Source organism: Epinephelus lanceolatus, chromosome 21 (genome assembly GCF_041903045.1).
Source record: "Epinephelus lanceolatus isolate andai-2023 chromosome 21, ASM4190304v1, whole genome shotgun sequence".
In the NCBI taxonomy this organism is placed as follows: Eukaryota; Metazoa; Chordata; class Actinopteri; order Perciformes; family Serranidae; genus Epinephelus; species Epinephelus lanceolatus.
In genome coordinates, this window is record NC_135754.1 from 33,933,691 (window position 1) to 33,946,887 (window position 13,197).

A 13,197-nucleotide genomic window follows, 5' to 3' on the forward strand; every position below is an offset into this window, starting at 1 on the left:
CTACAGTCATGATGAGTTTAACCTATCTTAGCAGAAAAGGGAAATAACTGTCCAAAGTGAAAATATGAGACGAACATCTCTAAAGCTGTCCGAGTAAGATATGCTATCACGTTTGTTTAACCTGCACAGAACATGAACAAAAAAACAGCTTTTGTGGTTTTAGAGTGAGTCGGTGCGTGTTGGAAGGATTTCTTGGCAATCAACAGTTGGGTAAAAATACAGTGTCTTCCAAGTAAGGTTTGGTAACATCGTGCCTGAACGGAGACCAAAACCAAAACCTGTACTTACCAACCAATTCTCACAATCCACGCTAAAGCCAGAGGTGACACACTGAAGTACAGGATATCTGTCCGTCAACAGATAAACACCAACTAAAGTATTTCACTGCAGGAAGGGTGGTATTTTCATAAAACTAGGGTGTCTATGCAGTAAAGAGACACAAATACTTTTGAAATTGGTGCTATATGATCAGAGGAAACAGAGGAAAAGGTATAAAAAAGAGGAAGCACAATCTGTAAGTCAAGCAACTGGCAAATGAGCAGGGAGATCTGGGTGCTGGTAAGTTGGAGGGCAGTTTACCATGGTTCATTTACACACAGTTATGATACAAAGCTGGTTGAAAGTCGGCAAAGTATCCCATTAAACAAAGAAGATGCGTGCGATGCGATTTAAACAATGTTAGTAGGCCAGGCTTGTTGCCTTAACTGCTTTCAGTCAAGCTATGAGCACGACTATCATCACAAGGAAAACTGTCTTTCAGCAAATGCCAGTAACAACAAGCATCAAAGCCCTTTAGTGGATATTTGGAAATGTGACGCTTGTTCATTGGTTGCAAAGGAGGAAGTAGTCTGACAATGTTGTAAAGGCACAAAATCTGCAGATGGATGAGGCCGAGGTGGGTCGATTGGTCAATAGGATGTTTGACTTTCTTTAAATCAAACTGATGAAGGTTCCCTAACCTTAAAGCTGTCGTTCAGGGGTAGGCAACCTGCGGCTCTTTAGCCCCTCTCCAGTGTAACAGTTATCAGTTTAATTTTAATTTTTCATCTCTGTAGGCCTAAAGTGATTCTGACATTTTCCAGTCGTAAAACATGCGTCATACATTTATGGCCTGGTGCCTTCTCCTAAATTTTGGTGACCCTAAATAGCTTGTTAGTGGTGGAGTCTCTCTCGCTAGGCTAGCTTTTGATTCCAAATCCAAACCAGAAAAAGTCTCAAAGGAAAACAGAGACCTTTATAGTGAGTGCACCGATTTCTTTGCTTTCACCGCCAACACTGCAACGTTTAAAGGAGAAGTCTGGTATTTTGCACTTTGAGCCCCATTTCTGGGTTGTTTATGATGAAATAGAGTGGTTAAGACCAATATAATGACGATTGCTCCTTTTCAGAGAATTTGTCTTGCCTGGCTTAACACTGCTGCCTATGGCCATGTGTGAATCTGTCCTAAAACCACCCTAGAGTTGGTTTTCAAAGCCATGAAACTCACCGAGTGGTCAGTGGTGTTCGTTGATGTTCTGACATAAAAGCAGCAAAAGTAGCAAACTGTGGTTTCCGTGATGATTTATTTGACATTTTGTCTAATCCATTGGTTTTCTATAGAAGCCTCATTGTCCGTAGCTCAGCGAAAGTGTCGGCTCGACAGTGCTGTGTGCGCTCCTGGAGGAAGAACAAGAACGAACGATAAAGTTTGTAATAAGTTTAAACAACTGCTTAATGGATTACTCGCTTGTAAACAACCTTCACAGTATGATGCCTTTGAACACAACGGCAACCTTCTTCTTCTGCGTCTTCTCTGTGTCCCATTACATTGCAATGGTTTCCTGCCGGTTGGCTACACCCACGTAAAGGAGCATTATCGTCATCAAGTGGGCTGTGTGTAACGCTTCAGGGTCAAACGAACGATCAAGCGGAAGTTTACACACGGGTGTGAGGCAGCTGAAAAAATAGTTCCACAATCAAGATGACGAGCAAAAACACGGATGGAAACCACAGTTTGCTACGATTTTCATGTCAGAACATCAGCGAACACCACTGACCATTCGGTGAGTTTCATGGCTTTGAAAACCAACGTTTAGGGCAGAGGAAAGCTACCCTGGAAATCCAGGGTTCTCGCGAGAGCACAATTTGAATTTTCTCAGCGAGTCACTCTGGCAATCAGTAATAATGCTCATTACCTATGCCCATGAAACCGAGCTGCACCAATCACATCAGTGTATCTGACACAGGCGGGCCAGAGGCGAGCTAACCAGATGACGACAGCGCTGCAACGACGAAGTCCGGAATCAGTAAACACTGCAAGATGGCTACGGATGAACACCAGTTGTTTGAAACGGCTTTGGCCGCTACAATGAACGAGTTAGACTTGGCTTTTTCTCTAAAAGAGGAATCGAATCTTTCCTTTGCAAGAAGGACGTTTTTGCTGTTTTGCTGACTGGATACGGCAAAAGTCTAATCTACCAGTTAGCTCCGCTGGTAGCTAAGCGTATACGCCACCACGTGAATTGTTCTGATTGGTAATAGTGTTATCCAATTGCAAGCAGTGATATTTAAAAATGCATGCTTGGTGCCGCCCCTCGAGTTGGGCCATTTGCATTACTCATAGCCAGACCCTAAATCTTTCTAGATTTGGGTCTGGATTTCCAGGCTAGGGGACAGCCAAATTCTCTGAAAAAGAGCAATCGTCACTATTTTGGTCTTAGCCACTCTATTTCATCATAAACAACCCAGAAATGGGGCTCAAAGTGCAAAATACCGGACTTCTACTTTAAGTACAAAATAATCACAAGTAGCCCACTGCAGAGTCGCCACCTTGTGCTAAACAGTGCACTAAAATATGTTGTCTCATGCACTACTGTGTGGATGTAACGACAGTTTCTGCAAATATGACAAAAAGTTTTTTACTGAAGTGCTATTGTAACCCAAACCAGAATCTTTACCTCCGTCTAATTAAGCTGGTTTTGAGTTGTAGTCAGACTTTAACTTTAGGCTTTACCAAATTAGAAATTACCTTTAAATTTATATCAATGGTTTCTTTTTAGAAACCCTCCATACCCTCCATAGGTTTGGAGGGTATTCACTAATTGTCGTCTTGCTGATGGATCAGAAAACATACATATGAGACATTCTGGAGGGTAATTCCTGGAGGGTAATTCCTTTTTCTCTCGTTCATCAAAAGAAAGCAAATAATTCCCCAAGATGTTCAAATCTTCCTCTAATTAGTCACCTTGTCTCTAAACTGAACTGGATTACCCGATGAATCAGTGCTTGGATGAGAGTTTCCACCTGGATTTACTACAAATCATCCATTTCACAGCAGAACCCTGTGAAGTGATCGCTCACAGAGTAGTAATGTAATTTTGCTGCCTCCCACAGAATGACTAATACAACCCAGCGAAGTTGGAGACCGCTTGTGATTTATCCTGTTGTCTAATTATACGTGTGTGTGTACCTGTGTGTTCGTGTGTGTGTGTGTGTGTTGCCCTGCAGCTCTGGATGGAGACCGAGGAGAGCGACATGCGGAGCTGCCCTCTCTGCCAGCTGATATTCCCCGTCGGTTACCCTGACGATGCCCTCATCAAGCACATTGACTCCCACCTGGAGAACAGCAAGATCTGATCGCCATGGCAACCAGCCCGCACACATCTGCGCTCTCCTCTTATAGATTATGCAAGAGGATCGGCAGACCTGGCCAGGATGGGAAGTCAGAACATGGGATCAGCAGTTAGCCATGTGCGATAATCTATAGGTAGGGATGCAAAATGGGCGCAGAGGGGCCTGTTATATTTGGGAGGTACTTTAACACGAGTCGGTGCTGGACTTCTGTGGTCCACATGCAGAGTCCTTTACTGATCGCCCTGACGACGGCTGCCTGTATAACTACTGGCTCTGGTCGCTGCTGTTTTGTTATGAGTCTTGTTGTGCGGTTAGAGACAGTTTCACGTCTTGTTTTTCGCTTCAGTGCAGTTAGTACACTTTGATTTAGCAAAGTAAGCCAAAGACGAGGTACGAGAGGCACGCTGGCAGGTTCAGAGGGCTCTGCATGTTGAAAAGTTAGTTTCAGTGTTGTCAGTAAATGATCAGGGAGATCTGAGGCGACTTTTCTTTGACAGTCTATTTTCACCACTTAGCTTTAAATACTGTACACCTGCTTGGAAATGTTCTCACACACAAACACTACAGTTTATTCTGCAGAGGGTTCTGTGCAGTAAGCGGGCTTATTGAAATGATCTGACAGATACATGTTGATTAGTGGGGATTTTAAGTTTTTGATTAAGTGAGGCGAGGGCGACACTGTGAAGGAATTCTGTCTGTCGATCAGGGTTTTGAGGCCAGTTCACTTTCACTTCTCTGAAACAAGGTTTCCACGGCAGTCGGGAAAGTCTAAAACATTCCAGTCTCACATTTCATCTCCGAACAAATCAAGCTGGAGAATATGAATGTGAAAGTGTATTTGAAACCCAAACAGAGTCATGATGATGCCCTGCAGGGCGGGGCACTGGTGTTGATGCGTCTTCTCTACGAGTGGAGGGAAAGTTTTAGTCAGAATTTACCTTTATGCTTGCAGCTTGTTCAAAAATCTAAGTATCTTAGCACTTTAAGTTGGCATAGCCTATACGATGTATCCAGTTTCAGTCCCCATATATATTTTCCATGTATAATTTACTATTTATATTGTAAGGCAAAAAATATGAAGATATATTTTTGCAGAAGTTAACACACCACATGTCTCATGTCGGTGTTTCTCCCACGTGCTTGCACACTGTTGTACATAGAGGAGTCGAAGGTCAAAATCCCGCCGCATGGGATACTTTTCTGTAAAAAGACTTTGAAGTTATCAACTGGGATTCTCCTCGGTCTTCCTAAAGATCCGACCTTCAAAACAGTTTGATGTCACGACTGCCCAGACCACCCAACAAAAAAAAGAAGACACACAGCTGGCTGCATGAGATCAAGACTTGTGACCTGCTCTTGGGGAAAAAGTGGCAGACTTTTTAAGTGTACTGTATTTCTATCTCGGAGATCTGATACCAGAAAACTTCATCTCCAATCAGCAAAGTTATCTCTGCAGGGTTTCAGCAATGACAATACTCTTCTTTTGATACATGGGTTTAATTTTTAACACGAGTGGAATCTTTACTCGAGATCTGCTTGTGGGGACTTGAACTTCTTTTTGAAAAAAAAAAAAGGAAAACTAAAAAACCAACAAAGTTACACTGATGTCAGCTTATCTGAGGCTTTCAGTTCCATGTGCAGTTTCTAATGTAGGGGACGTCCCTACTCACCCACCCATGCATTTAAACTGGTTTGAAGTTACCGAAGAGGTGAAATGTGGTAGATTAGAGCACACAGGGCAGTGATTGTGGCGGCAGAATGATGTAGGACACTGGTTTTAAGTCCTACCCCACTGATGTTTAGCAACACACTGAACCCCTACTAGCTCTGGAGGCTTCGCTCCAGGCGACAACTTTTCTGTGAAGTTTTAAAGAAAAAGAATGTTCAAATGGGGGTCGAGGAACATCAGATGAAAGGATAACTGGTTTATTACCATTTAGTGGGTTTGAACACTGGTTCTATTGGTTACAATAATACTCTACTCACCTTGTCGATGACTCTGGAAAAGCACTACCGTTGCTAATTGCTGTTTTTGGCAAGCTAACGCCTAACATGCTACAGTGTTCATCATTGTTCATCAACGGAAAATAATTGGCTCCAAGCTGTTAGCAAGAGCTTGTTAGCTCATTAGCTTAGCTTTGTCGAAGTTTATTTAGAAGAGTTATTTGCACCGTCAGCTCCTGTCGCGTAGCCTGCTAACCACGTCTCTTTCGTAAGGGCAGTTTGACTCCAACAGACAAAGTTTTATAAAAGTGAATGTTGCAACAAGGCCAACAGCTTCCGCCATTTTGGATTCTCTAACTTTCTGTTCTCTAAAAGTTCTGCATTGTCATGATGACTTGCTGCTGGTAAATGGTAAGAATTCACCGCTCAATGTTCACTCAAGATGCTGCAAAAAAAAAAAAAGGTACAGATTTATTTTGCCAAACCAACAATCATGGCAGCTGGAATGACTTAAAGTGTTTAATTCTGCCATTTCAAATGCTGGTGTTGAGGCCTGTTGCCCGTTTCATTTTAGTCCATTTAGAGACCCTAAAGAAAGCCAAGGGTGTATTACGGTAAAGGCGCCTTGCCTTACCAGAAACAAAGCACGCCTCCACTAACATCAGAAGCACTTACTGTATTTAAAAACAGAGGCTACATATTTAAAGGGTAACCTCCATATTTTTAGCCTGGACCCTGTTTTCCCATGTTGAGTGATTGAGTGAATGAGACAGCAGCCTGTAGCGGCAAAGCGGGCTGCAATGTAACCACTCGTGACATTTATGCACCATTTTCTTCCACTAACAGTGCTTGATTTCCTCACTGACAGGCTCAAATTATTATTCTAAGTGTCTGACAACTTATGGAAAGGATCCCCACAGAGATAGACATTTTTATTCAAGAGCAAGAACATTTTTGTTTCACCAAAGACAGTTCCAAAATTGCTATCAGCATATCCACCAGACTCCATTTAAAAAAGCTGTAAGTTTAGCATATATAGGGTCAGCATATTTTTACATGTACCTGGATAAATTAAGAAGTTTATTCTAGCCAAACCAAAGATGGTGATTGTTGGAACAAGGGAAAGATAAGCTGAGATGTTTTTTGTAAGATTTATTTTGTATCCGTCAACTTTGAATGACATATGTTTAACAGTGATAAAATTACTGTTATTTAAATGAAGTCTGGTGGCTTTGGCCGAAGCAATTTCAGGGCTATTTTTGGTTAAACAAAATATCTGTAGGGATATTTTAAATATAATATCAGACACATAAAGTAATAATCTGAACATATCGGTAAGAAAAACAAGCACTTTTAGTGGACGTAACCTGACGGTGCCAAATGCCCCTACGTTTTTACATTGCAACCTGTTTTGTTGCTGCCATCTGCCGAAGTCCTGCTCAATACTAGACCAATTTCAAAAACTGGTGTTCTGATGAGTCAATTATATTCAAAATTATGAGAAAAAAAAGAGTCCAGTTTGAAAAATACTAAAGCTACCCTTTAAATCATTTTAGAAGCCCTAAAAAGTGAGTTACAGTGTGTTACAGTAGAGGCGCCTAAAATAAAGTGTGTCTCCACTAACATCAGAAGAAATGATTGCATTATTATGAAATATAAAATAAGCGGAGGCTGCACATTACGGAGTGAGCCCAGTATCATGAATTGATCACAAGATGAGCTGCATCAGGTTTTGTTTGATCCAGCTCAGCGGGTGACATCGATTGATCCCGTCCTACTTTCACTTTGCAGCAATTATAAGAAAAGCGTGTTGCAATGTTGGGGTGACAAAAAAAAACCTTTGAGTTTTCACAAATGGGAAATGCACCTACCACCTCCACTAACCACGTCCTGGGGGAAACCCTGAAAACGGCTCAGAATTTCACAAGAAAAACAAACACAATTATATGAAGCAGAATTTTTCTAATTTCCTGCCCCATTAACTGTCTTCATGACCCCTCATGGGGGTTTTGATCTGGATAAACAATTTGCTCATTTATAATCTGCCTGATCATCTGACTGTTTGTGTTTTTGCCCCGTCAGACTCAGAGATTTGAGCAATTAACTCTGTCATTATTGTAACCAATAGAACCAAGCTGAAATAAACTGGAATGATCCTTTAAAGAGCTTCATCCTGAGGTGTACAATAAAAACTTCAAGGCAGTACGAAGATACTTGACCATTAAACCGAAGAGGGCTTTAATGACTCCCAATTACTCTATACTGTATGTATGTTCCTATATCACTCTATGTAAAAAGAAAAAATATTTAAAGTTGTGTACAGACAGGTTATTTTGCAAGTGTGTAAGGCTAATGCAACGTGTACTCTATTACTCAACAACTTCAAATTGGAGTGTCTGTAAATCAGTATATAATCCTAGCCACCACCACACTACGTATGAATTATATGCGAGTTATATACAAGTACTACCCTACACCTTTCCTCTTTAACTCACTATGTAGTGGTATGTCCTCTAGTCAACTAATATCCAATGGCAGTCGCAGCCTGCAGATAAACATCGGTTTATTTTAAGCTGTGGGATGTGTAATAGTGTGCACTTTCAGGCTTTGTTACATGTGACATTAAATGATCTGGACTAGAAGTGCACTAGGTTGGAGGAAAAATCAAAAATGTTTTTCTGAAGGTTTCAGTCCTTATAAAGAAAGTGTGTGATGCATATTTTTCTAGTCTGATTTATCACTGAGAGAAGACAGAAAGAAGCACAACGATCAAACTGTGTCTTCACTGACGATGATGTAATGATGCATCACAAACCACAAATACTTAAAGTGTATTTGGAAACTTTACGTTCTAACAATGTAATTTGGTATGAATTTGAAGTCACGCTGCTGCTTTTTTTTCCATGGAGGAAATGTTTAAGTGCAGTGGTTAAAGATTTCACAAACAATATGTACTCCCCCACCCCTCAAAGAGAGGATTTGCGTCGACTCACAACCAAAGACAACAAATTATTTCCTGTATTTTGAGAAGCAGAGGACACAGTTAGTGCTTCACGTTCATGTCAGTGTGTGGGGAGGTGGTGCATTGTGGTTAGTGGTGCTTGGATGCTCACAAACCACAACCTGTTGGCCAGCAGCAGTGACGCAGAGCGATCACCCCCCGTTCGAGCTCAAGATGTGACGTGCACCGATGTTTACGCTCAACACATTCACACATACAGACGCTGTGCTGAGGTCAGTCACCTTAATATTAGAATTGCTAGTTCAGGTTTGAGATTTTTCTTTTCTTCCTCATCTGTTTTTCCTCATTGTTGTGTCCTAACAGCAACCTGTCTCCTTGGTTAACTCAGGAGATGAACAGAGAGACAAATCCAGATCTGTCAGCGTTAGATTACAATTTCTTTATCATGAAATTTCACTCAAATTTTCCTCAGATTTACTCAGGAGGAAAACAGCTAGGTCCAACAAAGAGTAACGGTTAAAAACAACCTCTTCATTCCTGTATAGCTCTCCTACGTGAGTCAGGTTGTTCTCCTGGGTAACACTAAGCGCACATGAAGACCTCAGCACTAATGAACTCTCCACAACACTAATGAGAAGTAATGTCGACTCTACGAGCTTTTGTGTGGTGGAACAACACCACTGGCATTCAAGGACTTTTATGAGTGTGATAAAGAAAAGAGAGCAGCAAACAGAGGTATATAAAGAGTCACTTTTTCTCTCTCTCTCTCTGTCTGTAAATATTCTAATAAATAAACTGGAACATGCACTGAAGTCACGTGCCGAGTGGCCTCTTTATGCTCAAGTGATGATGTCACTTCCTCTTGGCTGCATCTCACATCCTCTTTCTTTATTGTTGTGAACGTTAGAGCTTGTGATGGACGTGCATGAAGCTAGATGCTGCTTCAGGTGTTACAGTTTGTGTGGAGAGAATTTAAAAAACATTTGGCAAAATGCTGCAGTTACCAGAGGAGTTTTCTTCAATTTACATGTGTCTAAAACATGTTGAGAAGCATAAATATTGCTTAGAAGCATAAATTAAAATATGTTCAGTCTGTGTGCTGCATCCTTGGACTTGCTGCAGAAGAAAGGAGCATTTGGTTCAGCTGCTTGGGCGCAAAGGTGACATTTTAAGATGACTTTATTCCACAACTTTACCTAACACTGCCCTTTATATGTTTACACAGTGTTATTTGAATATTGCATATTTTAACATACTAGTTTAAAAATAATAATATTGAGAGCTTCAAATTCTTTGACACACTGCTATTCCAATTTTTTCAAAATGTAAGAACTTATGAGAGTGATAAAGTGTGTTCATAAGAGTAATGAAAAATATGCCGGGGGGGGGACTTGAGAGAAAATGGACAGCAGTCAATGAGGTTTGCTGGAATAAAACAACATTATAGGGTCATCTATCCAACTGGTTTCCAACCTGGGGGTCGCCAAAACTTCACTGAGGGTCGTGAGGCCTTCTAAAGTTTAAGGGGTGCAAGAAAACTTTTCAAAAATACATACAGAAGGCTTATATCTCAGCGTTTCATTCATTTCTGTGAAGAAAATTGCGTTAAAGTGATGTTTTTGGAGTTTGGATTATTGTTCGTGATATAAACTTCAGCTTTCAGTCTGTGCTAAGGGACTGTTCATTACTTATGAGGGGGAGGGGGTGGTGCAAAAAAGGAAGAAGCATGTCAAATAATTTTTAAGCACTGAGGAGGGACTTTTACTTTGGCTTTGGGGAGGGGCATACAACTTTAAATGGGTGTACTTTGTATTTATTTTACCAAAGATTTGTAAAGAAAACAGGCGCTTTTTTTAAAAAAAAATCACCAAAATCACGCTGTTTGTCACAGCCAGAAACTTTAAAAACAGAAATTAATGTTAGATTTTGAAATTTTCCGATGGTCCCTGAACACAGCATGGGGGACAAGCCCTTCCAACAGAAAAAAACAACCAAATCTGAACTTGAAATAGTTTCATATTTCATCAAAATCACTTTTTTTTTCACAATTTGGACAAAAATAAATCTTTCACTCAAACTAACCAGCGTGATCGACATGAGTGCAAAAACCAAGGCTTTTTTTCAATTCCAGAATTTTGTCTCCAACTTTTAATTTTCAAAAGTTCAAAGAGTACGTTTTTAAAATCTACCAACTAATTTTTGGTCGAGGGAAGGCCGTGCATTTACTGTCAGTCACTGAGGGAGGCTCAAGGAAAAATATCTGTAGCTTGGAGAACGGTGAAAATATACAAAAAATAAATTAAAAAGTCACATGCTAGGCACCTCCCATCCTCTGATAGGTAAAGAACAGTCCCTAAACAGCGCTGTCTTGCATTAGGAAAGTATGCAGTTAAACAACCAAGGAGCTAAAAGTAAAATGGCCAAGAGTCAGGAACAGAGGGAGAATACATATAATATAATATGTAATATCCATACAATATGTCACTTAATGAGAGCTCCTCAGTTTATTCATTGACATAAAAGGGGTCCAGGAAAGGGTTTGGGAACAACTGATTCACCCAATACCACCACAAACTCCGGCCAGAAGGGACTCGCATATCTCACTCACTTGGTCCAGAATGCAAGCTCTATTTTTAATGCCTTTTTTTTGCATGTAAAATCACCTAAAGTGAAATCGAGGCCTGAAATGTATTCACACACTTCAGCTTCAGAACGACATGTTGATATTATGTTATTAACAAACATCACTCACCACTTGACAGATGATAGAGAGAGGTTGGCATTTAGATTAGGTTTGGTGCACACACACCCCCCCCCACTCACTCACATACACAAAGGCGTGATGGACCTGAGTGTGTGTGTGTGTGTGCGTGTGCGTGTGTGTGTGTGTGTTGTCGTGGCTGCAGAGTCCTGAGGAGCAGTAATCATGTTATTAGTTTCCGTCAGCTGGGCTCAATGCTGCTGCTGCTGCTGCTGCTGCTGCTGAGAGAGCCGAGGTCGCTGTGAAAACACCACCCATCGATGCCGCTCAGGTGCCGCTCACAGATCAAAACTTTTGTGAACAGCTAATTTTAATGTCTCAGATCTGAAAGAACTTATTGCCAGATTTGCCAGATTCTCAGCTCACATTGAAGATAAGTGATGTGGTTGATGTTTAAACTTTAGTTTGTCTTTGTAGCTTCCTCATTAAACACATAAATTACCCAGATGACAGCACAGCAGATGATTCTCTGTTTGCTTCATATGTTTGATGTTGTTGTGTATTTATTGAATAAAAGATTATTTTGCTGTTTCCCTCACATCTCCATACACACATTGATATAACAAAAACAGACAGATTACAGCTTTAAAATGAAAGGTACCATCTCATGACCTGCCTAACCTGGTTTCACTTTAATGAATCACTACATTTATATCAACAGCCCCACCACTTTCTGTAATTAATAACCGAAACTTGATGGATTTGATAAATGAAACTTTATCTGTGCCTTGATTCAAATGTGCTTCAGTGAGCAGAAAAATAAAGTATTTATTGACCATTAAAAGGCGATAAGTAATGACTTGTGTCATCATGAATGTGTAGAAACAATTTCTGACTCGCTGTTTTTTTTGTTTGATCTGCACATTTCAGAAGTGCTCCTGTCGTAAATATGAACACAGTCAACATTTTTAAAACTGGTGCACACATAAAGTAATCAAAGAGCAGACCAAACAAACAAACAAACAAACAAGAATATCCCCCAGCCCACTCTGTGTGAAGTCAAGCTCATTTTGTTTACCTCAAATCATGGCCTCCCTCCCTCAGCTGCCAAGTAAGTTTCCTACATCTTTAGCTCTGTGTGCCGCTAACCTCAATGCATAGCCTACATCAGGAAAAAGAAAAATGCACCCACCCATCCGGGGCCACAAAACCACAAACCCTGGTAGAACACATGAGCAGCTACGCAGGCAGCAGAAGCTACGCAGCGAGAACTAACAGAGAAAAACCACACGAAGTCTGTCAATAAGTCATGAAAAGCAGCGCTGATCAAAAACAACAACTTCTCTGTGCCGACACACACACACACACACACACTCTGCTACGATACTGTAAATACACACCAACATGCAAGCATCACACACACACAGAAGCAAAGTACACAGTTCTTAGAAGTCACCATTTTTTTGTCATATCTGTATTTCCAATAATCCTCACCACATCACTTCTAAACTGCAGCTTTTGGCAACAATAAGGTTACTGTTTGATACGCTGTGAATATTTGTACTTATTTTAAAGTTGTAGAAAATGTGCATATTCAATTTCACATTAAAATGACTCATGTTATCAACATAATTTCCATGGAAAAGAAACGATGCTTTAACATACTGTTTGCCTCATGTGCAATAACAGCATAAAACCATCAACACATTCAACAGTTTTTGCAATATGCTGCCTTTTGTTGTTTTTGTTGGTTTACAGGTGTGACTCAGGTCATGATTGAAAAAATGTCACACTGTGTTTGTACGTGGAACAAAAACACACATGAGGTTAACATCTTTTTCTGTGTTATGGTCCATCAGTGTTTACACACACTGTTGATACGAACAGCAAGTTACCGCAGGATTATTGACACGGCTCTTGACTTTGTAATTTTTCTTTTAAACCGTGATGTGTCATGTTGACTAACAACGTTTCGCCA

The 13,197-nt window shown here is 40.6% G+C and overlaps 1 protein-coding gene across 1 annotated transcript in view; it reads left to right on the plus strand.

Moving 5' to 3' along the window:
* The window catches only part of tbkbp1 (TBK1 binding protein 1), a 97,651-nt gene extending 91,633 nt beyond the window's left edge, over positions 1–6,018 (plus strand). The window contains exon 10 of the mRNA XM_033611815.2: positions 3,487–6,018. Coding sequence (XP_033467706.1) covers positions 3,487–3,615 — 129 coding nt within the window. The 3' untranslated portion in view covers positions 3,616–6,018. The remainder of the gene's footprint in view (positions 1–3,486) is intronic.
* Positions 6,019–13,197: the final 7,179 nt, after the last annotated feature.